Source organism: Scyliorhinus canicula, chromosome 28, assembly GCF_902713615.1.
Source record: "Scyliorhinus canicula chromosome 28, sScyCan1.1, whole genome shotgun sequence".
Classification (NCBI taxonomy): domain Eukaryota; kingdom Metazoa; phylum Chordata; class Chondrichthyes; order Carcharhiniformes; family Scyliorhinidae; genus Scyliorhinus; species Scyliorhinus canicula.
Window position 1 is genome coordinate 1297282 of NC_052173.1, and position 26371 is coordinate 1323652.

The 26371-nt window shown below is 51.2% G+C and overlaps 1 protein-coding gene across 2 annotated transcripts in view; it reads right to left on the reverse strand.

Annotated features, from left to right (window-relative positions):
* Positions 1-18360: 18360 nt before the first annotated feature.
* The window catches only part of cdk2 (cyclin-dependent kinase 2), a 36820-nt gene continuing 28809 nt past the window's right edge, over positions 18361-26371 (reverse strand). For both annotated transcript variants that reach the window (XM_038786527.1, XM_038786526.1), the window contains exons 6-7: positions 20995-21198; positions 18361-20165 (exon numbers count right to left, since the gene is read on the reverse strand). In XM_038786527.1, coding sequence (XP_038642455.1) covers positions 20061-20165; positions 20995-21198 — 309 coding nt within the window. In that variant the 3' untranslated portion in view covers positions 18361-20060. The remainder of the gene's footprint in view (positions 20166-20994; positions 21199-26371) is intronic.

Below are 26371 nucleotides of genomic sequence, written 5' to 3' on the forward strand. Positions count from 1 at the left end.
CCCACCACCCTCTGCGTAAAAAACTTTCCACGCACATCTCCCTTAAACTTTCCCCCTCTCACCTTGAAATCGTCACCCCTTGTAATTGACACTCCCACTCTTGGAAAAAGCTTGTTGCTGTCCACCCTGTCCATAACTCTCATAATTTTGTAGACCTCAATCAGGTCCCCCCTCAACCTCCGTCTTTCCAACGAAAACAATCCTAATCTACTCAACCTTTCTTCATAGCTAGCACCCTCCATACCAGGCAACATCCTGGTGAACCTCCTCTGCACCCTCTCTCAAGCATCCACATCCTTCTGGTAATTTGGCGACCAGAACTGCACGCAGTATTCCAAATGTGGCCTATTCAGAGTCCTATACAACTGTAACATGACCTGCCGACTCTTGTACTCAATACCCCGTCCGATGAAGGCAAGCATGCTGAATGCCTTCTTGACCACTCTATCGACCTGCGTTGCCACCTTCAGGGTACAATGGACCTGAACTCCCAGATCTCTCTGTACACCAATTTTCCCCAGGACACTTCCATTGACCAGATAGTCCGCTCTTGAATTGGATCTTCCAAAATGCATCACCTCGCATTTGCCTGGGTTAAACTCCATCTGCCATTTCTCTGCCCAACTCTCCAATCTATCTATATTTTGCTGTATTCTCTGACAGTCCCCCTCGTTATCTGCAACTCCACCAATCTTAGTATCATCAGCAAACTTGCTAATCAGACCACCTATACCTTCGTCCAGATCATTTATGTATGTCACAAACAACAGTGGTCTGAGCACGGATCCCTGTGGAACACCACTAGTCAGCCTTCTCCATTTTGAGACACTCCCTTCCACTACTACTCTCTGTCTCCTGTTGCCCAGCCAGTTCTTTAACCATCTAGCTAGTACACCCTGAACCTCATACGACTTCACGTTTTCCATCAACCTGCCATGGGAAACTTTATCAAAACATTTGTGAATCATCCAGATGTCTTAGAGGCATAGAGTTTAACAGCATGGAAAGAGGCCCTTCCACCCATTGTGTCTGTGCAGGCCATCAAGCACCTATCTGTGACCACATGAATGCATTTGTGTGTGGACATTTGAAAGATCCCACAGAGGTGTCCAGTGGAGCCTGGAAGGAAGTCAGAGCAGCCGTTACTTTCACAGACGCAACAATGGATGCCGTTCCAATCCTCGTGCCGCCAATTCAGGGAGAATGTGGTAAATGTGAGGAAACTGATCCCTGGACATGTGGAGCCGTTGCTGACACTGGTTCTTGCTCATCTGCAGATAAGAGGGGGGGCGATTCTCCGAGCTCCGCGCCGGGCCGGAGAATCGCTGCAACCGCGCCACGACGCCCCGATGTCGGCGCGCGATTCTCTGAGGTGCGGAGAATCGGCGCCATTTGCCCCGGCGCGTTTGGCACGGCGCTGGCCGCGGGCAGCTGGAATCGGTGCGGCCGCCGATTCTCCGGTCCGGATGGGCCGAGCGGCCGCGCAGATACGACAGAGTCCCGCCGGCGCTGTTCACCCCTGGTCGCTGCTGGCGCGAAGGGTCAGGGGGTGGCCTCTGGGGCAAGGAAAAGCGATCCTTCACTGGGGGGGCCTCCGATGGGGTCTGGCCCGCGATCAGGGCGCCGGCCTCTCCCCCACCGGGCCTACTTTCTGGCGCGGCCGGCCCCTGAACACCGACGCCATGTTGAGTTGGGGCCGGCGCGCAGGAGGCCCTGCACATGCGCAGGTTGGCGCGGCCCAACTGCGCATGCACGTGAACTGCTCCAGCGCTGTGCTGGCCACCTGTGGGGGACAGAATCGGTCGTCGCCGTGCCCGTTTCGCGCCATCGTGAAATGCGCAAACACCTGGGCTCCATTTTGGAGAATCACCCCCGAGATGGGAGTTCTGCAGACTATGGGTCTTGCGAGCCACCTGCACAACCCTCATCCTCTGGAGGAGGCCCTGCCGTCCCTTGGTCTTGAGGGAATTGCTCCTCCCTTTCGCGAACCAGCCACCTCCGTTGCAATCTTCTCCTTTTCTCCTGTCTGTAAGTGATGATGCAGGCAGCAATAAATCTAGGCTCAATCTTCTTGATGGTCCTCTCTCAGCAGTATCAATGAGAAACAGACAAGTGTCGGCATTATTCTCCAAAGATCCTCTTTCTGTCAATGACTGTCTGTAAATGTGGGTTCAAGGGCTTTGTTCCTGTGTGGGAAAGTACTCACTCCTGAAATGATGATCAGTGAAATGTGTGTATCACATTGCCCGCCCCCCCCTCCCCCTCCCCCTCCCCCTCCCCGCCCCCCCCCCTCCCCGCCCTTTCCTCCCCTCCCCGCCCCCCCTCCCCCTCCCCTCCCCCCTACCCCCTCCCTCCCCCCCTCCCCCTCCCTCCCCCCCTCCCCCTCCCCCTCCCTCCCCCCCTCCCCCTCCCCCCCTCCCCCTCCCTCCCCCTCCCCCCCCTCCCCCTCCTCCCCCTCCCCCTCCACCCCAACCCCAACATGATCAACTGATGGCATTGCTTTGGCAGGGCGTTTGGAGGTGTTGCTTTCAATCCAGGCGCTCTGCGATCCTCATGGACTTTTGTTCCAATACAACACTCTTTGGAATAAACATAAACATCAGGGCAAATGTTTGAGGGGCCCTGACGCTCCTCCTCTGTGACCCGTCTGGTGCTAATTTCTAACAGGCGTCTGAAGCCCAATTGCTCTGTAGTATATTATTACTCCGGGGAATCTCCAGTCTGCAAGCCAGGGGTTCAAACAAGATCAATCAGCACCACTTTGCCGGATCAGTCTCACATGCAGGGCCGGCCCAAGGTACCGGCAACTCGGGCAGTCGCCCGGGGCGCCATGTGCTAGGGGGCGCCAGAGACTCGGGTCCCGCGCTTGCGCAGTTGGGTCGGTGCCAACCAGCGCATGCGCGGTGGCCGCCCTCCTCCAGGGCGGCCCCTTCCGACCCCCCCTCCGTCCGCCCCCCCTCCGTCCGCCACCCACCCCCCCCTTCCCCCCCCCCCCCCCTTAGGGCGCCGAAGTTCAGCTTGCCCGGGGCGCCAGCAACCCTAGGGCCGGCGCTGCTCACGTGAATAGGCAATGATCGCCTCATTGTCCAGATTCCCAGCACTGTCATTGAAAGACGCCGAACATGTTGCAGATTTGCCTCTCCTCATTTGGAAATTGTGGTGAATGTTTTCACCATAATCTAAGTTGTCTGTATAGTAGTGTGGCCTATGGCCAGGGAATGGTAATATGATCTCCTTCCATGTATTGTACTGGAACCCTGGTGGGCTCCGCGTCTGGCTCTGCCCCCCCCCCCCCCCCCCCGGACGGTATATAGACCGGCCGCCTGGGGGCGCCGCTCAGTTGCCAGCGATCTCAGGCAGACAAGTTCTTGGATGATAAAGCCTATGTTCACTCGCTCTCATCGTCGTGTAGTGAATTGATGGTACATCAGAAATTGACAGCTCAGTCGGGTGTCCCCTTTAATTGCCCCTCCCCCCCCATGCAAACACCCATCCTCCAATCTACCCGCACTGCCCTCACCAGCAGTGATTCTCAGTAATTTTGTACTGTACCATCGCTGCGGATTGGAAGATGATGTTGCAGAACTCTCGCTGCCAGACCAGCTTAGATCCAAAGTGTGTGAGTATGGAAACCCCTCCCATTGTCCTGAAGAGTTTAATACTGAATGTTCAGGTTTCTCTCCCTCACAGACCTCTCAATCTTCCCCCTGTATTCCTTGACCACATTGTGGGTGTGGTGCACATCAATTTAACATTTAGTGGATGTGCCAATGCCCCGTTTTTGACCTCAACCCCTATTTGAAGGCCACTTACACATGTTAAACATATACGCACCCCACACCCTGGGGTACTCTCACAATGCCTTTTCCTCATCTGTAGACTGGTGTGAAAAATGTTTTTTTTAATAAACATTTAGGGCAGCAGGGTAGTTAGCATAAATGCTTCACAGCTCCAGGGTCCCAGGTTCGATTCCCGGCTGGGTCACTGTCTGTGTGGAGTCTGCACGTCCTCCCCGTGTGTGCGTGGGTTTCCTCCGGGTGCTCCGGTTTCCTCCCACAGTCCAAAGATGTGCGGGTTAGGTGGATTGGCCATGCTAAATTGCCCGTAGTGTCCTAATAAAGTAAGGTTAAGGGGGGTGTGTTGGGTTACGGGTATAGGGTGGATACGTGCGTTTGAGTAGGGTGATCATTGCTCGGCACAACATCGAGGGCCGAAGGGCCTGTTCTGTGCTGTACTGTTCTATGTTCTATTTCATGAGGTATTTATGGTTTTATAACAACAGAATAAACAATGTACATGAAAATATAAACATAGTGCAAAAGCCGTCTTCCTCCCTCACAGATCCCACCTTTACTAACACCCTACTCTAAACTAAACTTCGACGCCCCCCTCCCCTTACCAAAGAATTCGACGAACGGCTGCCACCTCTGGACGAACCCTGACAGTGACCCTCTCAAGGCGAACTTAATTTTCTCCAAACAGAGAAAGCTAGCCATGTCCGATAGCCAGGTCTCCGACTTTGGGGGTTTTGAGTCCCTCCAAGCTAATCGTATCCGCCTCCGGGCTACCAGGGAAGCAAAGGCCAGAACGTCTGTCTCTTTCTCCTCCTGGATTCCCGGATCTTCCGACACACCGAAAATCGCCACCTCTGGACTCAGCGCCACCCTTGGTTTCAACACCTTGGACATGACGTCCGTAAGCCCCTGCCAGAGTCCCCTAAGCTTCGGGCATGCCCAGAACATGTGGACATGGTTCACTGGTCCTCCCGCACACCTTGCACGCCTGTCTTCAACCCCAAAGAACCTGCTCATCCGGGCCACTGTCATGTGAGCCCGATGAACGACCTTGAATTGTATCAGGCTGAGCCTGGCACATGATGTGGATGCATTGACTCTACTCAACGCATCCGCCCAGAGCACGTCCTCTATCTCTCCTCCTAACTCCTCTTCCCACTTGCGCTTCAGCTCCTTAGTCTTCGTGTCCTCTGACCCCATGAGTTCCTTGTAAATGTCAGAGACCCTCCCTTCTCCCACCCACCCTCTGGAAACTACCCTGTCCTGTATCCCCCTTGGTGGTAGGAGCGGGAAGGTTGAGACCTGCCTACGTAGGAAATCCCGCGCCTGCAGGTACCTAAACTAATTTCCTCTCGTCAATCCAAAATTCTGGTGTGAAATATGTTGGTGAAATTTTCTGCAACCCCCCGCCCCTATGCTGTTGGGATCGTTAAAAGACTTTTGGCTGGGATGCCAAATCTCCCACAGCAGCTCCAGAAAACCCCAGACTTTCTTTCTTCAAAATCCAAAGAATCCCAACAGAAGGAGGCCATTCGACCCATTGAGTCTGCACCGACCCTGCACTACCTAGGCAACCCTCGCCATCCCTATAACTCCATGCCTTGATCATGGCCAATCCACCTAACCTGCACATCTTTGCACTTAAATGAAGTTTACACAGACGAGGCTGTGGCCATTCAATGGATAGCATAGTCTCTATGTCATAGAGGCCATTATGGAAACCATGCTCATTGTTGAAACATCTTTTGGGGCAGCACGGTAGCATGGTGGTTAGCATAAATGCTTCACAGCTCCAGGGTCCCAGGTTCGATTCCCGGCTGGGTCACTGTCTGTGCGGAGTCTGCACGTCCTCCCCGTGTGTGCGTGGGTTTCCTCCGGGTGCTCCGGTTTCCTCCCACAGTCCAAAGATGTGCGGGTTAGGTGGATTGGCCATGCCAAATTGTCTGTAGTGTCCTAATAAAAAAGTAAGGTTAGGGGGGGGGTTGTTGGGTTACGGGTATAGGGTGGATACGTGGGTTTGAGTAGGGTGATCATGGCTCGGCACAACACTGAGGGCCAAAGGGCCTGTTCTGTTCTGTACTGTTCTATGTTCTATCTTTTCTTTTATCATAGTTTTCACATTTTTTGTTTCAAAACTACTTTACATATTCTGAAGACCCTTTAGTATACCGTTGAAAATTTTTTTTTAGTGTACCCAATTCATTTTTTCCAATTAAGTGCCAATTTAGCGTGGCCAATCCACCTACCCTGCACATCTTTGGGTTGTGGGGGCGAAACCCACACAGACAGAGGGAGAATGTGCAAACTCCACACGGACAGTGACCCAGAGCCGGGATCGAACCTGGGACCTCGGCGCCCTGAGGCTGGAGGGCGAACCCACTGCGCCACTGTGCTGCCCACCCTTGTTGTTCAGGAGCTGAGCTCACCAATAACTGGCTCATTTTCAAAATCTCAGAATACCACGGTTGAGCCTGTATAAAAAGAAATAATGGCCGCAATTCTCCGGAAAGATTTTGAAATGCTGCAGCGAGCGGGAATTGCCGCGAGCTTCCCGCCGCTCGGCCCAACGAGGCCGGCAACGCTATTCAACGTTAATTGGTCCACTTCACGAGGCCTCACGGGCTTCTCGCCGCAAATGAAGGCTCACCAGCTGATTCGCCGGCACCGTGCTCGCCAGCCGCCCGCTAACTAGGTCGAGCAGCATTTGGCTGGCAACAATGGCACCGAAGAGACCGGCCCCAAGATTCGGGGACGTTGACGTGGGGAGGCCTCTAGACGCAGTGGAGGCCAAGAGGGATGTCCTGTTCCCCCTAGGGTCTCGGAGAGTCAGCCACAAGGAAGCCCTTGCTGCCTGGGATGAGGTGCCAGCCCTCGCTGCCTGGGATGAGGTGCCAGCCCTTGCTGCCTGGGATGAGGTGCCAGCCCTTGCTGCCTGGGATGAGGTGCCAGCCCTCGCTGCCTGGGATGAGGTGCCAGCCCTTGCTGCCTGGGATGAGGTGCCAGCCCTTACTGCCTGGGATGAGGTGCCAGCCCTCGCTGCCTGGGATGAGGTGCCAGCCCTTGCTGCCTGGGATGAGGTGCCAGCCCTCGCTGCCTGGGATGAGGTGCCAGCCCTCGCTGCCTGGGATGAGGTGCCAGCCCTCGCTGCCTGGGATGAGGTGCCAGCCCTCGCTGCCTGGGATGAGGTGCCAGCCCTTGCTGCCTGGGATGAGGTGCCAGCCCTTGCTGCCTGGGATGAGGTGCCAGCCCTTGCTGCCTGGGATGAGGTGCCAGCCCTTGCTGCCTGGGATGAGGTGCCAGCCCTTGCTGCCTGGGATGAGGTGCCAGCCCTTGCTGCCTGGGATGAGGTGCCAGCCCTTGCTGCCTGGGATGAGGTGCCGGCAGCTGTGAGCTTGGGGAGTGTGACCAGGAGGACTGGCCTCCGGTGCTGGAAGGTCAATGACCGACACCAGCAGCACGTGTGAGTAGACACCAATGTTTCCACCGCCCCACCCCAACGAGACCATTCCACCCCCAACTGTCCATATGACTTCCAACCCCTCCCTCCACCCCCTCCCCCTTCAGCCTCCACCCCCTCCCCCTTCAGCCTCCACCCCAACCCTTCCTCCACCCCCTCCCCCTTCAGCCTCCACCCCAACCCTTCCTCCACCCCCTCCCCCTTCAGCAATCCCTCCACCCCCTCCCTTTCAGCAATCCCTCCACCCCCTCCCCCTCCTTCAGCACTCTCTGCACCCCCTCCCCCTTCAGCAATCCCTCCACCCCTTCTCCACCCCCTCCCCCTTCAGCCCACTTTCCACCCCAACCCTCCACCCCCCACCCCCTCCACCTTCAGCCTCCACCCCAACCATCCCTCCACCCCCTCCCCTTCAGCCTCCACCCCAACCATCCCTCCACCCCCTCCCCTTCAGCACTCTCTCCACCCCAACCACCCCTCCACCCCCTCTCCTTCAGCACTCTCTGCACCCCCTCCCCCTCCTTCAGCACTCTCTGCACCCCCTCCCCCTCCTTCAGCACTCTCTGCACCCCCTCCCCCTCCTTCAGCACTCTCTGCACCCCCTCCCCCACTCTCTGCACCCCCTCCCGCACTCTCTGCACCCCCTCCCCCTCCCGCACTCTCTCCACCCCCTGCCCCTCCAGCACTCCCTCCACCCCCTCCCCCTCCAGCACTCCCTCCACCCCCTCCCCCTCCCGCACTCCCTCCACCCCCTCCCCCTCCCGCACTCTCTCCACCCCCTCCAGCACTCCCTCCACCCCCTCCCCCTCCCGCACTCTCTCCACCCCCTCCCCCTCCCGCACTCTCTCCACCCCCTCCCCCTCCCGCACTCTCTCCACCCCCTCCCCCTCCAGCACTCTCTCCACCCCCTCCCCCTCCCGCACTCTCTCCACCCCCTCCCCCTCTCTCTGCACCCCCTCCCCCTTCAGCACTCCCTCCACCCCTCCCCTCCCAACACTCCCTCCACCCCTCCCCTCCCAACACTCCCTCCACCCCTCCCCCTTCAGCACTCCCTCCACCCCTCCCCCTTCAGCACTCCCTCCCCCTTCAGCACTCCCTCCCCCTTCAGCACTCCCTCCACCCCTCCCCCTTCAGCACTCCCTCCACCCCTCCCCCTTCAGCACTCCCTCCACCCCTCCCCCTCCACCCCTCCCCCTTCAGCACTCCCTCCACCCCTCCCCCTACCCCTCCCCCTTCAGCACTCCCTCCACCCCAACCCTCCCTTCACACAACCTCCCTCCACCCCAACCCTCCCTTCACACCACCTCCCTCCACCCCTCCCCCTTCAGCACTCCCTCCCCCTTCAGCACTCCCTCCCCCTTCAGCACTCCCTCCACCCCTCCCCCCTCAGCACTCCCTCCACCCCTCCCCCTTCAGCACTCCCTCCACCCCTCCCCCTCCACCCCTCCCCCTTCAGCACTCCCTCCACCCCTCCCCCTACCCCTCCCCCTTCAGCACTCCCTCCACCCCAACCCTCCCTTCACACAACCTCCCTCCACCCCAACCCTCCCTTCACACCACCTCCCTCCACCCCTCCCCCTTCAGCAGTCCCTCCACCCCAACCCTCCCTTCACACCACCTCCCCCCCCCCCCACCCCCCACAACTGTGGGCCACATGTGTGGCTAACAATGCCCTCTCGGTGCCTGTAGGAAAAGCTCACCCACAGTCGCCGTGAGAGGGCCCAGACTGGTGGAGGGGTGCTGGACATCAGAATCCTGATGTGCCCTGGAGGTGTGGCCAAGGTTAGGGCTGTCACCAACACGGAGGCTGGCGGATGCTGCAGAGGTGAGGAACCACTGGGCTCCACCCGGAGGAACTGCCAAACCTGAATTATTGCCTGACTGACTGACCCATTCCCCCCCCCCCCCCACCCCCACTGACCGACCCATTCCCCCCCCCCACCCACTGACCACATGTCCATTCTCCCACAGGTTCTCCAGCCGACGGCGCCGGCCCATCCCGGGCAGCACCCTCTCCAGCTTCCCAGGAGAACACCTCGGAAGAGAGCTCTGAGAATGAAACTGTTATAGTCAGGAGTTTGGGGCACAATCTGGTGAGCACCACACTTCTGCTAATGTCCATTAGGCAGAGGAAGGAACCCCCAGGCGAGACAGCAATCGGAGGTCTGCTGGATCCCAGGACCCAGCTGGATCCCAGCATGATGCCGAGTCTGTGGAAGAAGTCATCCCGGAGCTGATGGAGACGATAGGATGCGGACGGAGGGAGGTGTCCGCATCACTTCAGCAGGTCCATAGCCGCTTGGAGGAGTCCCAGAGGCTACAGGTGCAGGAGATGGTGCCAGCGTTGCGTGGCACTGAGGCCAACACTGCTGGGGTTGCGACCGCAGTGGACAGCCTGGTGCACAAGGTCGGCACCATTGGTGAAGGTGATGCACAGTCGGTAACGGCCATGGCCGAGGGTCTCGGCAGAATGTCCGACTGGGGGAAGTCCCCCAGTACCAGGCTGACCTTGATGAGATTCTGCAGGACATGTCCCGCTCTCAGATGGGAATGGCCGAGGCACTGCGGAGCTTGTCCCAGTCGCAGGTGGGCATTGCCGAGGTGCTGCAGAGCACGGCCCAGTCACTGAGGAGCATCGGCAAGGGCGTCAACACGATGGGGTGTCACCAGGGCTGGTAGAGCCAGATGATGCAGGGGCAGCCAGGGCTCGAATCAGCTGCCCTTCTGTCCCAATGTGAACCCCATGCCCGAAGGGCACTGAGCAGGAGGGGGCGCTTGGTTCCAGCCTGGACCCGTCCCATGGAGTGGCGATGTTGGCCACCAGCTCCCCTGAGTTCCACCCCTCTGATGAGGCCGCGTCTCGCAGTCAGCACAGGGCGACACGGCTGTGAATGTGCTGCCGACAAGTGAGCCAGGGCCCTCCAGCCCCAAGGGGATGCCCACCAGGGGCCACGGGACAAGGTAAGCAGCAGGCTGCCTCCACCTCGGATGTGCATCCTGGGGAAACACCTAGACGTAGTGGTAGAGCTAGGAGGGCCAACCACATCAAGGATCACGGAGGCCACTGGATGAGGGGGTTGGAGGAGGGGCAGCGCCATCGGGAGAGTGGGGAATTGTAAAACACAATAAACATCTTTGTGCACAACTGGTATGATGGCTGTCACTTTCTACTGCAATAAAGGCCCATCTCCCCAGGCACCACCCCCCCCCAATGACACTCACCCACCCTCTGACCTTGAACCTGTCTCTGGAGCTGTGACTCATCCCCTGGATATTCGGTTGTTGGCTGTTGCGTGTGTAGTGTTGCCTCCCGCAGTGTTCAAGCACAGTGTCCAGGCATCAAGATGTGACTGGGATGCTCGGCAATGACTCTCACATGCTACATGGCCCGCTCACCCATGGGAATCCACTTGGGATGTGTGAAGTGCTCACAACCACGATTGCCAATTCCCTATTAGCGACAGCGTTCAGCCGCGCGCAACCAGAGGCTTCAGCAGTCGGTGGGGGTTATGGGCGATTGTTGGGGCCAGCACGGTGGCCTAGTGGTTAGCACAACCGCCTCACGGCGCTGAGGTCCCAGGTTCGATCCCGGCCCTGGGTCACTGTCCGTGTGGAGTTTGCACGTTCTCCCAGTGTCTGCGTGGGTTTCGCCCCCACAACCCAAAAATGTGCAGAGTAGGTGGATTGGCCACGCTAAATTGCCCCTTAATTGGAAAAGATAATTGGGTCATCTAAATTTAAAAAAAAATAAATTAAAAAATGGGTGATTGTTGGGACAGAAGGGCAGGGACAAGGGTTACATAAGAACTAGGAGCAGGAGTCGGCCATCTGGCCCCTCGAGCCTGCTCCGCATTCAATGAGATCATGGCTGATCTTTTGTGGATTCAGCTCCACTTTCCGGCCCGAACACCATAACCCTTAATCCCTTTATTCTTCAAAAAACTATCTATCTTTACCTTAAAAACATGTAATGAAGGAGCCTCAACTGCTTCACTGGGCAAGGAATTCCATCGATTCACAACCCTTTGGGTGAAGAAGTTCCTCCTAAACTCAGTCCTAAATCTACTTCCCCTTATTTTGAGGCTATGCCCCCTAGTTCTGCTGTCACCCGCCAGTGGAAACAACCTGCCCGCATCTATTCCCTTCACTGCTGGTTCCTCCGGTATGGGTACACACGATCCAGGGGTTGCCGTGGCAGTGCCATGTGCAGTTGCCCGCCTCCCCTATGGTCTCCCACCCCCAGCCAGGGTTCCTCCACCCCCCACCGAGTACTGGGTGGCAATCCCAGCACCCCAGGCTCTTTGCCTGTGAACAAAGATGGCTACTCACTTCCACGGCTCCCCACAGAGGGCCTTCCGCCAGTTTCACGTTTTTCAAAAGGAGTACTAATCGGCACCAGCGTGTCCAGCTGTGGAGGCCATTGGATGTGGGGTGGCTTTCGTTAATTGTATGGAATTGGGGCTTAATGGGTTATAGTTAGTGTCTTGCTATGCTACAGCGAGATTGTGATTTCACGCACTGGAGCGCACCGGTTGCATCGCAAACTGTTTGCCGCCTGACATGGTTCTCATTTTTGGCCTCTACCACTATTCACCAGCCTTGTTTTGTTTGAGCGTAACAAGGCTGGAGAATTGCACCCAATGAGCCTGGAAATGACTTGCACGCACTGGACTGGCACCATCTAGTGGCCAGAAATGACAAGTGCAAGAAATAAAACCAAAAGATGTTCTCCGAATATTTTGCAACTATCTGTCTCTCATCAAAGACTCTATAATCTCTCACCTTTGATGAATCTCACGGAGGATTTGGAGGTGTCTCATTGAAAGTGTTTGCTCGGGACTTCCGGTGGCGCCCTCGAGGAGGCAGGTCGCAGGTCGGATCGCTCCCGCCCGAGATGGGCAAACGGACCTTTGTCTACGGACTTTTTAGGGACCTGGCAGCCTGAATCGGTGGAGGAGACGACAGGGAAGAGGCTTTCTTCCCGGGGTATGGGCAGCTGGACCAGAAGCGGTCGAGTGGAGCGGGAAGGATCGAAGCGGGAGCAGCGGGGAACCCAGGCCGGGCGGCCAAGCATGGCGGACGGCGGGGACCGGGGAGCGGAGGCTCACTGGCCAAGGGAGGAGCAGATGGAGTTCTTCAAGAACTGCTTCGCCGAGCTGAGGAGGGACACGCTGGACCCGATGAGAGCGGTGATGGACCGAATGGTCGAGACACAGGCGGCCCAAGGGAAGGCGCTCAGGGAGGTCGAGGCGAAGCTCTCCAGTCAGGAGGGAACGGTAACGGAGCTGGAGCACGAGGTGGAGGAGCTGAACGCCCGTCAGAGGAGGATGCAGGAGCAGCTTGAAGAGCTGGGGAACAGAGCCAGGAGGCAGAATTTAAGAATCGTTGGCCTCCCCGAGGGCTGCGAGGGGTCGGATGTGGGCGCATACGTGACGGGTATGCTTGAGGCGCTGATGGGACCGGAGGCCTTCCCTCAACCCCTGGAGTTGGATGGGGCACATAGAGCCCCCGCAAGGAAGCCCAGGATGGGCGACCGACCGAGGGCCTTGGTGGTCTGCTTTCACCGGCTTGCTGACAGGGAACGTGTGCTGCGATGGGCCAAGGCGGAGAGGAGCAGCAGATGGGAGAACTGCGAGGTGCACATTTACCAGGACTTGGGAACGGAGCTGGCCAAGAGGCGTGCAGGATTCATCAAGGTAAAGGCAGCCCTCTACAAAAAGGAGGTGAGGTTTGGAATGCTATATCCTGCAAAGCTTTGGGTTACGTTTGAGGAACTCCACTACTACTTTGAGACACCAGAACAGGTTTGGACCTTTATTAAAGACAAGAAGCTGGACTTGAACTAATGGGCACTGAGTTCTTTCAGTGCTGTACAGTGGCGGCGGCCTGTTAACTTAAAGTTGCTCTGATTAGGACTTTTACTAAGAAAAAGAAGCTGGACTGGAACTAAAGGACTCGGGGCTTTCAGACATTTTGTGTGGCGGCGGTTTGTTAAACTATCCTGTACTGTAATGTTTTATCTAAGATTGTTTTCAGCCTGGACAGAGAGCGGGGCTGGAGGGCGCACTGTTTAGGGTCCTTTGGGGGGATCGCAATGGGGGGGAGGGGGGGGCCTGTGCGTGGTACCTTCTGGTGCGAGATCGGGGCCTCTGATGGGGGGATGGGCTAGGGGCTAGTCACGGGACTTGAAAGGGCTCGGTGGGATACAATTAGGTTAATGGGTCCCTGGTGGGTGGGGGGAGGGCCTGAGCGCTGGGACGGGAGACAGGTAGGCGCCAAGGGCAGGGGTCAGTGTGACTAGCGTAGGTCAGGGGGCACCAGGGAGATCGGAGGGGGGGCGGGGTGGGCTAGGGCCAAGCGCAGGGCTGACCTGGCAGGCCAGGCCTGGGGGAGTAGGGGAGACCAGGCCGGGGGGGGGGGGCGGGGAGGGAGAAGAGGGTTAGGGCCACGTTAGCTTAGTGTAGTTGAACACGTGTGGCATGGGTAAACAGAGCTGGCAGGGAAAGTGCCGTATGGAAGGATTTTTGGTTTCAACATTTATTAACATGTTTATTCTTTCCCACTGTTCGTTTTCACTATGTTAAGGCTCTTTGCACAGGGCCATTTTTCGCTTTGTAACTGTTACAAATTTGTGTTAAATAAAAAACTTCAAAAAAAAAAGAAAGTGTTTGCTCGTCTTCTATGCGTCTTTGTTGTCCCCTCCTTGGCAAACACTAGTCGATCCTCCAGGGGGCAGGCGTTTTTGAACAGTGAGACAAAAATCACATGAACCATTACATGCACACTAGTGCAATGTCCTGGCAATTAACTTACCTATGTTCTCATCGGTATCCCAGCTTGACGTTTATGATCTTCAGCCAGTATTGTATTTTTTAAGAAAAGGGTGCACTGTGGTTGCCATTTGTCCGAGCACAATAATCCCCGTTAATACAAGTGAACCAGCAATGAGGGCAGCGTGTGGCCCAGTGGTTAGCACTGGGGCTGCAGTGCTGAGGACCCGGGTTCGAATCCTGGCTCTGGGTCACTGTCCGTGTGCAGTTTGCACGTTCTCCCCGTGTCTGCGTGAGTTTCGCCCCCACAACCCAAAGGTGTGCAGGGCAGGTAGATTGGCCACGCTAAATTGCCCCTTAATTGGAAAAAAAAACCAAATTGGATACTTGTCTGGTACACTGCACTGGATTTAGACATCTGGAACATCATGGTGACATGGTCAACCCAAAGATGTGCAAAGGTAGGTGGATTGTCCACGCTAAATTGCCCCTTAATTGGAGAAAAAATAATTGGGTACTCTAAATTTATAAAAAAAAGTGAACCAGCAATGGATATTTAAAATAGATTCAAGCATAGGGTGGGGTCGGTGCAGACTCGATGGGCCGAATGGCCTCCTTCTGCACTGTATGTTCTATGTTCATAATCCTGAAAGCAGATTATCTGATTATCACATTGTTGTTTGTGGGATCCTGCTGTGCGCAAATTGGCTGTCGCATTTCCCACATTACAACCGGTGACTTCACATCAAAAAGTACTGCAAAGCAATTTGGTCCCGTGATCGTGAAAAGCAGGATATAAATGCAAGTATTTTTAATTTAGCGCAGTGCAGAGTTGAGGGGTGCAAGTCCTGACGTATTGGTACCAATCTAAACATAGAACATACAGTGCAGGAGGCCATTCAGCCCATCAAATCTGCACCGACCCACTTAAGCCCTCACTTCCACCCTATTCCCGCAACCCAGTAACCCCATCTAACCTTTTTGGTCACTAAGGGCAATTTATCATGGCCAATCCACCTAACCTGCACATCTTTGGACTGTGGGAGGAAACCGGAGCACCCGGAGGAAACCCACGTAGACACGGGGAGAACGTGCAGACTCCGCACAGACAGTGACCCAGCCGGGAATCGAACCTGGGGCCCTATGAAGCCACAGTGCTAACCACTATGCTGCTACCGTGCTGCCCTTATCGAGCACAACTCAATACCAAATCTCAGGGCCTCTATCTTTAAAATCGGCGATACCAAGGTTGATGCTTCTTATGGTGACAAGGTTTTGAGATCTGTGACATTCCAATTGTGAGGTGCGTGATTGATGGCAAGAATGGAGAACATGGATCCTGCGTGATTGGTGCAAAGAGTTGCCAACCCTCCAGGGTAGACCTGGAGTCCCCAGCAATCGAAGATCAATCTCCAGGACACTGGTGTGTGACCCGGGAGGAAGATTGAGACATTAAAAAGATAGTTTTTTTGGTCATTTATTTTATTTTATTTTTATTTATTTTTTTTAAACGGGTGAGGGGGGGAGGCGGTTTAGCTGACAGTCAATACGTCTTTATGCTTTCCAGGTGAAACCTCCAGGAATAAATGTACTCAGTTGGCAACCCTATTTGTGCATTGGATTTCACAAAAGCATAATGCTTTTTACATTAAATCATTATTTAAAGTAATATACCAATATTATCCATAATATAACTAGGGGCTTTTCACAGTAACTTCATTGAAGCCTACTTGTGACAATAAGCGATTATTATTATCCATAAATTCAGAAAGATAATGAACCCATCAAAGTCTGTCTGCACGAGACACAAATGTCTATGGGATGGAGGGCTCATTTAATAATAATCTTGTCACAGGTAGGCCTACACTTAAAAAAAAATTACATTAACACTGCAATGAAGTTACTGTGAAAGGCCCCTAGTCGCCACATTCCGGCGCCTGTTCGGGTACACAGAGGGAGAATTCAGAATGTCCAATTCGCCTAACAGCACGTCTTTCGGGACTTGTGGGAGGAAACCGGAGCACCCCGAGGAAACCCACACAGACACGGGGAGAACGTGCAGACTCCGGAGAGACAGTGACCCAGCGGGGAATCGAACCTGGGACCCTGGCGCTGTGAAGCAACAGCGCTAACCACTGTCCTATTATGCCGCCCACATCCATCCGATACAGACATGATGGGCTGAATGACTTCCTTCTGTATTCTACTATTCTAGATTTCCAATTACTCGGTAATAGGGTGGAAGTGAGGGCTTAAGTGGGTTGGTGCAGACTCGATGGGCCGAATGGCCTCCTTCTGCACTCTGTGTTCTATGAAGAATCATATTCAACTTAAAACATTAATCCCGTCTCCCTCTGTACAGTAGAACAGTACAGCACAGAACAGGCCCTTCGGCCCTCGCTGTTGTGCCGAGCAATGATCACCCTACTCAAACCCACGTATCCATCCTATACCCGTAACCCAACAATCCCCCCATTAACCTTACTTTTTAGGACACTACAGGCAATTTAGCATGGCCAATCTACCTAACCCGCACATCTTTGGACTGTGGGAGGAAACCGGAGCACCCGGAGGAAACCCACGCACACACGGGGAGGACGTGCACACTCCGCACAGACAGTGACCCAGCCGGGAATCGAACCTGGGACCCTGGATCTGTGAAGCATTTATGCTAACCACCATGCTACCGTGCTGCCCCACGGTACAGTTGCTGCCAAAGTTGCTGAGTATTTTTAACACTGTCTTTATTCCCATCCAGGATTACATTGGGGTCCATTTAAGACTAGGGAATAAAATAAACTTTCAGTGAAACTAAATGATATTATTTCTGGTGTTTATAAAACACTTGTGACTGGAGGGCACTGCAGAGAGGGCTCACGGTCATTCCAGCATTTTCAGCTTTCAATTTAATGAAAGATGAACAATTCTGATGAAATTACAAGACCTTTATTCCGGTAATTGCAAATTACAATATATTAAAAATGATATATATTGGTAACGAACGAGCCTGCATTGCTTAAGACATGTCTCCTGGCAGTTTAGCTGAAGTGACATGCCTCATGACATTTCCAAATTGTAGTGCCCGATTATCAATGGACATTGGAGGCCAAATTACAAACTTGACAAGAAGTATCACGGACAGAAGCACGAGTAAGGGGGACCAAACCCAGTGCTCTCGTTAGCTCACACAAGAAATGCAGACACCAGATTCCTTCTCCCAACTATCTTTGTGGATCCAACTTCAAATTTTTCAGCACACAGACAATTCAGTCAACAAAATATTTTTTTAATTTTCTACATAACAAGTAAAAAATGGGCAAATGCAAATCCCACGAATACTAACCCCCCCCCCCCCCCCCCCCCCCCCCCTCACTAAACAGAGCTCACCCCCAGACTCAAAATTTGATGACTATGTCAAAACCAAAGTCAAGCCTATTATTTTGGGATGGGTTAGTGCCTTGGATCAAGGCACTAATCAATAGCTCGGGGAGACTTTCTAACGGAACAGGAGATGTAGTCCACTGAATCAGCAACAGCTTTTTCTAGCCCAGGATGCCAAGGCCAATTGGAGCACCAGCACTATCGAACTCAATGCAGACTGAGGATTGAATCAGGGACGTTCCGCCTCCACGTTGCTCTGTTTCACACCAAGATGGATACATTTACCATCCAAGTCACTGAAAGGGCCCCCAAAGTCTCAACCACTTTGCACATTTCGGCCAATGGATCTCATTCTGTTTTTCCCTCAGGTCTGTAGACAGAAAGGAAGGAGGTCTGGGATGAGCAGTTAGTGCTGCTACAGCCCACACATTGCCCAAGCGATTGACATTGTGATAGTACACGACTCATCATTTACCACAATTCCTGCTGTTTTGAAACATCTAGTGCATTTTGAATGTATCACAAGGTGGTGCCATGGTGATTTAAGCCAAGTGGCATTAGTTTTTTCATCAGGTTACCCGATGACCTGCTGGATTTGATTTGCTGAGGGAGAATTCTACTCTCTTGTTTTGTTGACCATTTGGCCCACATTATCCAGTCCATGAGCTACTTGAAAACCCATCAACAAAGCACAGTGGAAGATATACTTGTATCATTGCCTGGTACATTTTAGCTACGAAAGATGCTTGCCCCCAATGCCAACTACCAATTGCAGGCCAACTAATCTCAAAACTTAAATGTTAAAACTTCGCCTACTACCAATGTCGAGTAAATTGACCACAACGCAAGCCCAGAGTAAAAGGGCAGCTACATTGCATTCACATGGAAGAACACAAGTTAAACTCCAATAAAGGTTTGGATGAGCTTGTGTGGGTAACAATATTTATATCCAGTCTCCAAGCGTTGTAAAATATCCCTTTATAGATCCAAGATTAGAATTACATTGATCAGATTAAAACATCAAAGAAATGATTCAAAAATGAAGATTGCCATGTAAACTTGAAGTGACTATCCATTCATCCTAACCTGCAGTTTATGTGGAATTATTGACTCAACTAAAAATGTGGACAACCAGAATTAAAAATCACTCACTCCAAAAGTTTCATAGAATTTTAGTTTCCAAGCATTAGCTTGTGCACTTTTTTTCTTCATGCAGATTAATACCGTACTTGCTTTCCGTGTTCAGTGCTCATGCCTTCCCTCCAGTGTTAGGCCCATATTTGCTTCTTGGAATTGTGCCACCATGTCAATTGGAGTTGTGACTCAGAATAACAGGAAACAAATGGATTGAAATCACCATTCGGATCTATGGCACAGGTTATCCCACAATCATCAGCATCGAGTGCATGACTGAGTGACAGCAGTCCCGCTTCCTGTGGGAAGAGACAAAGAGCCTCCATGCGAGGTTATTAGGCTGACCTCGTTATCACGCAGCTATCGAAAGTGACCTTCCCACAACTAGCCTCAAGAAAGTACCGACTACAACTAGAAAAGAAATCTGCTAGGTGAACGGCCAATTCGTGTAATTTACTATTCCAAAATATTATTCATGCGTTCTCTTTTGACTAATTTCCTCCCTGCCTCCTTTCCTGGCCCATGGTTCACTCAGTGTTCACCAGAGATCTGCACATACATGTTTTCTGGCAAAGGTGGCTAGTTAGTGACCAAGAACGTGCCAATTGCTCTTTTTCCCTTCCTAGCCCAGTGTCACTGCGGCTGATTACGTTGTCCTCACGGACGAAGGTTCGCTAATTTAGCACCAGAGTAGTTTGTGGCTCAACATCACAATGGGTATTTCTTCACTGAGCTATTATCCCAGTACTATTTTCTATCCTGCTCCCCCAATATCAACTCTCACTTTGAGCTCAATCAGGGGGTTTCTGCTACCTTGCCTGGGCAATGAACTGACTATCCAACTACAGGGAGTATCACATCTATGTCAGCACCTATTCATATTGCCAGCGAGGGTCATTAGATAGAAGCCAAGAAATGGAACCATAAGCCATCTTCCTTTTCCTCACTCAGCCAGTTGTAGCACCTCTCTCTTCACCCTGGCTGACATCAGTAGATGCTGAGAATCAAACAAGAACCTTTCTGGTTTGCTTGGCTCAAAGTTGGAGATTTACATCTCTGAGAGTCATTGGGTTATTTCTTTAATGGAAATGTAATTTTCATTTGGGTGAAGGGATCTCACTTCAGGTTGTATTAGTGTTCTGGTTGATTGGTGACAATCACAACTTACTGTAGGAATGAAAAAATAAAGCAGAAATGCACACCTATCGTGGCTCTGTGTTGCAATGAGTTGATATGACAAATCGGATGCTTTCTAATCGAAGGAGGCAGAATGGACCCATGAGGGAGGTCAATTGGAGACCATCCATTTATCCAAGAAATGTGAAGAATTCTTCGCTAGAAAAGTGAAGTCTCAAATGTTTGCAAAAATCATATGGAACTTGTTAAATGAAAGCTCTGGAGATGTGAATGACCAACATATGGATCTTTGGCACACTGGGAAGAAGGACTGGACAGACAGACACTGCCTCGTCATTTCCGACAAGTGACTTTTCAGGTTTTCCAGACCAGCGATTGATCGGCTGAGTTTTAAACTCGAAGGTGAGGAAGGGGCGTGCTCACATCTTGGAAGAAAGGGTGGGACAGGGCGCTCTTCGCTGAGATCCGCTTGCTTGGATCATACTGAAGCATTTGCTGCAGGAGAGAGGAATCAAGATGCAGCAGTTAAATTCAGCAAGCACTTCCACAAAAATAAGGCAAAAGAGATAATGACGGAGAGATTTTTTGGAAAAGTGAAGCACTGATTATATAGCAGCATGAGCAACAACAATTTATATTTAAACAGCAGCTTTAATGTAATAAACTTATTCCGCAGTGGCTCTGGTTTTAAAGTTTAAGTTGGAAGAGTGAAATTTGCCACGGACATGGAACTCGGTCAAATAACTACAACTATGTGGGCTTCTTTATGTCAAACCAGTCCAGAGCTATAAATAAACATTTCAGAATTCCCGTCCCAATTTTCTCACATTCCCAACTTTATCGTTGTTGGCATGCCAGACTGATCATCTGATCACTCTGCAGTTTGGAAACAGAGCCATTCAGCCCTTTGAACCTGCTTCGCTTAATTTATTGGCTGCTGCTTGCACTTGTATCCAATTACTGTATCCAATTAGAGGCCTCACGGTAGCATGGTGGTTAGCATCAATGCTTCACAGCTCCAGTGGTCCCAGGTGGTCCCAGGTTCGATTCCCGGCTGGGTCATTGTCTGTGTGGAGTCTGCACGTCCTCCCCGTGTGTGCGTGGGTTTCCTCCGGGTGCTCCGGTTTCCTCCCACAGTCCAAAGATGTGCGGGTTAGGTGGATTGGCCATGCTAAATTGCCCGTAGTGTAAGGTTAATGGGGGGATTGTTGGGTTACGGGTATACGGGTTACGTGGGTTTAAGTAGGGTGATCATTGCTCGGCACAACATCGAGGGCCGAAGGGCCTGTTCTGTGCTGTACTGTTCTATGTTCTATGTACTCACCGCTAACAGGTCTCTGCCAACCTCATCCAGAGGGGGGACCACTTTACCAAGATCCTGCTGAATCCACCGTGGGAATGTGGGCTTGTAATCAGGCATGGAGGTTACTCCTGGCCAGACCGATTCATCTGGCGTTCCAAGAGTGCGGAAAATGCGAAACAGCTGATCAATCTCCGAGTCTCCAGGGAATAAGGCTCTCCTAGTGATCTGTGAAAAACAAGAGCAAAATATTGGCAATATTGGTTGAGCAAAGCACACGACTGTCTCTCAACAGCCATGTTTCTCTGGAATTTCACATTTCAGTATCCGGTCTACACCTGGAGCATCAGAAAGATCGCAACTCCAGTTTCCACCCCTCTCTTTCGGTCCTGAAGTTGCTGACTCTTGCTGTAGCAGTTTTGCAAGGACCAGCCACTCTCTTGTATGTCACTATGCTTCAGATGACTAGATAGTGAGCGCTCCCAGGGCATTCCATATACCGACTTGGAAAGGTTAGCAAATCTGACATACCCATGTTCCCGCCAACGTGCTTTTATTCTCCTACCAAATTAAAGTATGGTATCGTGTTCCACATTATGCAGACAGCTTGCAAACGAACAAAATATGGTTTCATTGCAACGTGCACAGAATAATCTAGTTGTGCAATGGTTACAGATCGAGTTCAATTGGTTTGAATATTTCGTTAACAGCAAACTCTTGCCTCTTTCTCTTCTCCCTCTCCTTTACTGCTCCGCTTATGGTGCCCCAAAAGACAGTGGGTATACCATGCAACAAAAAGACAAAGTATGTGTAGAATCGAGGACAAGAATTTTTATCCGAAAGCGAGTGGGTCAGCAAGTTTGATGACATCATGAGCCCAGCACACTAAGATCACGCACCACATTTAAACAATGCAGCTATTTGAGAGCAGATTTCAGAAGAGCTCTGTTTATTCTGCTCCTTGTACAATGAACACTACCACAAGACATTACATGAATGAAACAACAGTCCACAACCTAAATTTCCCCTCCCTCGTGATAGGTGCAAAAAAAAAAGGGTCATTTGTGATGGCAGAGGGTTAGGAAGAAGGCTTTCCTTACTGGTTTAGAGTTCGAGAGACACGAGGCATTCTCCACTACCTTGCCCAAGCCACCGTTCGTGATGCGAGAGCCAAGGCCGCAAGCATTGAAGGTTCAGTGACATTCACACTTCTGCCTTTCCATTCACTAGACCAGGGGTGGGCAAACTACGGCCCGCAAAGGTCTTTATGCGGCCCACCAAGTCATTAAAAAAAAAAAAATTTTTTTTTAAAGTTTTTTTTTAAAGGTTAATGGGTGGGGGGCTGTTGGGTTACTTACTGGTATAGGATGGATACGTTGACTTGAGTAGGGTGATCATTGTTTGGCACAACATCGAGGGTCGAAGGGCCTGTTCTGTGCTGTACTGTTCTATGTTCTATATGAGGCGCCCAGAATCATAACCGGGTGAATTATTTTACTTAATATACTATGCGGCCCGTTAAAATTGTGAATTTCTGAATGTGGCCCTTGCACGGAAAAGTTTGCCCTCCCCGGCACTAGACAATGGCAAGGAGCACGATGCCATCTGATTTCGCTCTCCCTAACTTAGGGGCGATGGTTCCTAAAATCCTTCACATCTTGGGTTTCGGATAGGTTTAATGATTTTAGATCACAATCTCCATCTTGCATTATCCATCAAATAAAACTACTTGCCCAGAACAGCACAACTCAATGTTGACTGAAAGCTTGGACAGACTTCCCCTCTGCTCTATGCATATTAATTGATCCTTCAACGTATTAGCGAGTGCAGCGACATGAACATCTCTACCCCATTTAAATGAAAGAAGGATTTTTACAGCATGACTCAAGTAGCAGGGTGGTCATTCTGCAGTGCTCCAAAATGAAGTGTACAAATCTTCACTGGGTCATCCAACTGTCCTCAGGCAGTACAATTCTGTCCAAAACTAGGGGACATCAATAGAAGATAGTCACTAATAAATGCAAGAAGGAATCCAAGAGTCTCTTCACCCAGAGAACGGAACTCAGAGTAGAGTAGTGGAGGCAAAGAACATAGCTGCATCTAAAGAGAAGCTACATGGGGAAATAAAGGAATAGGAGGAGATGGTGGTCAGATTAGGATGGGAGGAGGCTCATGTTGAGCATAAACATCAGTATCAACATATTGGGCCAAATGGCCTGTTACTGAGCTGTAGATATTTTGTGATTTTCTTGAAAGAGAGTTGAAGCTGGACCTGAAGGGTTCAAAAGAAAATATCCATCAACATGGTGGCACATGACTTTATGGCGAACGCACCCTTAGGTAGCAGCCATCATAATATGACTGTATTTTACATTCAGTTTGAGGAAGAGAAGAGTGGGTCCGACAAAGTTTTTAAACGTAAATAAGGGCAATTATGAGGCGTTGAAAGCAGAGCTGGCTAAAGTGAATTGGCAAATGAGGTGAAGGGATAGGTTAATAGAGATGCAGTGGCAAATGTTGAAGGAGATATTTCACAATGCACAGAATAAATGCATTCCAACGAGTGAGAGAAAGTCCAAGGGATGGAGCCACCATCCGTGGTTTTTTAACAATAAATTTAGAGTACCCAATTCTTTTTTTCTCCAATTAAGGGGCAATTTAGCGTGGCCAATCCACCTAACCTGCACATCTTTGGGTTGTGGGGGGCGAGACCCACGCAGACACGGAATGTGTAAACTCCACACGGACAGTGACCCGGGGCCGTAATCGGAACCCGGGTCCTCAGCGCCGTGAGGCAGCAGTGCTAACCACTGCGCCACCCTGCTGCCCCATCCCACCCATGGTTAACGAGAGGATTAAAGATGACATAGAACTTAAAGAAAAAGCCTCCAATTGTGCAAAGACAGTGGAAGGTCAGAAGATTAGACATATATAAGGGACGGCAAGGGATGACGAAAAGATTAATAATGAGAGAAAGTTAAGAGTACAAAATAAAGCTAGCTAGGAATATAAAAACAGATGGCAAGAGCTTTTAGAAATATTTTTTAAAAGAAACACGACAACAAAACAAGCATTGGTCCTGGTAAGTAAATCTGGAGAATTGCGAATGAGAAACAAGGAGATGGCAGAATAATTGAACAGGTATTTTGCATCGGTCTTCAATGTAGAGGATCCCAAAGCAGCTTTAACCAGGAAATGGAAGGGAGGAACTCAGGAAAATTATAGTCACCAGAGAAGTGTTACTTGTTTTTTTTTTATAAATTTAGTGTACCCAATTCATTTTTTCCAATGAAGGGGCAATTTAGCGTGGCCAATCAGTGGGCAGCACGGTAGCATGGTGGTTAGCATAAATGCTTCACAGCTCCAGGGTCCCGGGTTCGATTCCCGGCTGGGTCACTGTCTGTGCGGAGTCTGCACGTCCTCCCCGTGTGTGCGTGGGTTTCCTCCGGGTGCTCCGGTTTCCTCCCACAGTCCAAAGATGTGCGGGTTAGGTGGATTGGCCATGCTAAATTGCCAGTAGTGTCCTAAAAAGTAAGGTGTGGGGGGGGTTGTTGGGTTACGGGTATAGGGTGGATACGTGGGTTTGAGTAGGGTGATCATTGCTCGGCACAACATCGAGGGCCGAAGGGCCTGTTCTATGTTCTAATCCACCTAGCCTGCACATCTTTTGGGTTGTGTGGGCGAAACCCACGCAGACACAGGGAGAATGTGCAAACTCCACACGGACAGTGACCCAGAGCCGGGATCGAACCTGGGACCTCAGCGCCGTGAGGCTGCAGGGCTAACCCACTGCGCGAAGTGTTACTTGTTAAACTTTAGTGGCAAATCTAGAATAGGAACTAGGAAGCAAGTCTCGATTTCTTCAACTCCTCAAGTTCAGTAATCATTTCTCATACAACTAAACAGTGCCACCTGTATCCCCTTTATATATTGGTGTAGTCTATTAAACAATAAGTGCAATCTATTCAAGAATAAAACCCCCAGTTTCAACTCTAGCACTAGGGAACATGAACTATTTCCTAAAGGTACTGAATAAAGGCTGTAGGATGACAAATCCCTGGGACCTGATGGATTTCATCCAAGGGTTTTAAAAGAAAAAAAGTGTCCAGTGAGATAGTTGATGCATTGGCTTTAATTTTCCAAAATCCCTTAGATTTTTTTTGGGGGGGGGGGGGGGGCGGGGAAAGAGGTCCCATTCGATTGGAAGATAGCAAATGTAACTCCTTTATTCAAAAAGAGGGAGAGAGAAAGCAGGCGAATATGGGCCAGGTAACCCAACATCTATCAGAGGGAAAATGTTGAAAGCTATTAGTAAAGAAGGTACAGCAGGGCAGCAGAAAAAAATCAAGGCAATCAGGCAGTCACCGTGGTTTTGTGAAAGGGAAATCTTTAGAAGTAACATGCGCCGTGGGGATAAAGTGGAAGCACTAAATGTACTGTATTTAGATTTCCAGAAGGCATTTGATAAAAGTGCCACATGAAAGGTTATTGTGTAAACGCAATGGTATAACAGGTAACAGAATAAGAAGTCTTACAACACCAGGTTAAAGTCCAACAGGTTTGTTTGAAACACTAGCTTTCGGAGCACTGCTCCTTCCTCAGGTGAATGAGGAATGAGGAAGGAGCAGTGCTCCGAAAGCTAGTGTTTGAAACAAACCTGTTGGACTTTAACCTGGTGTTGTAAGACTTCTTACTGTGCTCACCCCAGTCCAACGCTGGCATCTCCACATCATAGATAACAGATTAGCATGGATAGAAGATTGGCTGGCTAATAGGAGGTAGGCATAAATTGGTTGGCAAGATGTAACGAGTGGAGTGGCACAGGGATCAGTGTTGGGACCTCAACTGTTTACAATTTATATAAATGACTTGGATGAAGGGATTGAAGGGATGGTTGCCAAATTTGCCGATGACACAAAAATAGGTCGGAAAGTTAAGTTGCGAAAGGGCATAAGGAGGCTACAAAAAGATAGATATGTTAAGTGAATGGGCAAAGATCTGGCAAATAGAATATAATGTGGGGGAAAAGAAATGTCCATTTTGGCAGGAAGAATAAAAAAGCTGCATCTTATCCAAACGGTGAGAGATTGCAGAGCTTGGACATGCAGAGGGATCTGGGTGTTCGAGTGCATGAAGCACAAAAGGCTGGTGTGGAGGTACAGCAAGTAATTAGGAAGGATAATAGAATGTTACCGTTTATTGTGAGGGGAATTGAATATAAAAGTAAGGAGGTTATGCTTCAGTTATACAGGGCATTGGTGAGACAACATTAGGAACACTGTGTACAGTATTGGTCGCCTTATTTAAGGTAGGATGTCACTGTCCGTGTGGAGTTTGCACATTCTCCCCGTGTTTACGCATTCTCCCCGTGTTTGCGTGGGTTTCGCCCCCACAATCCAAA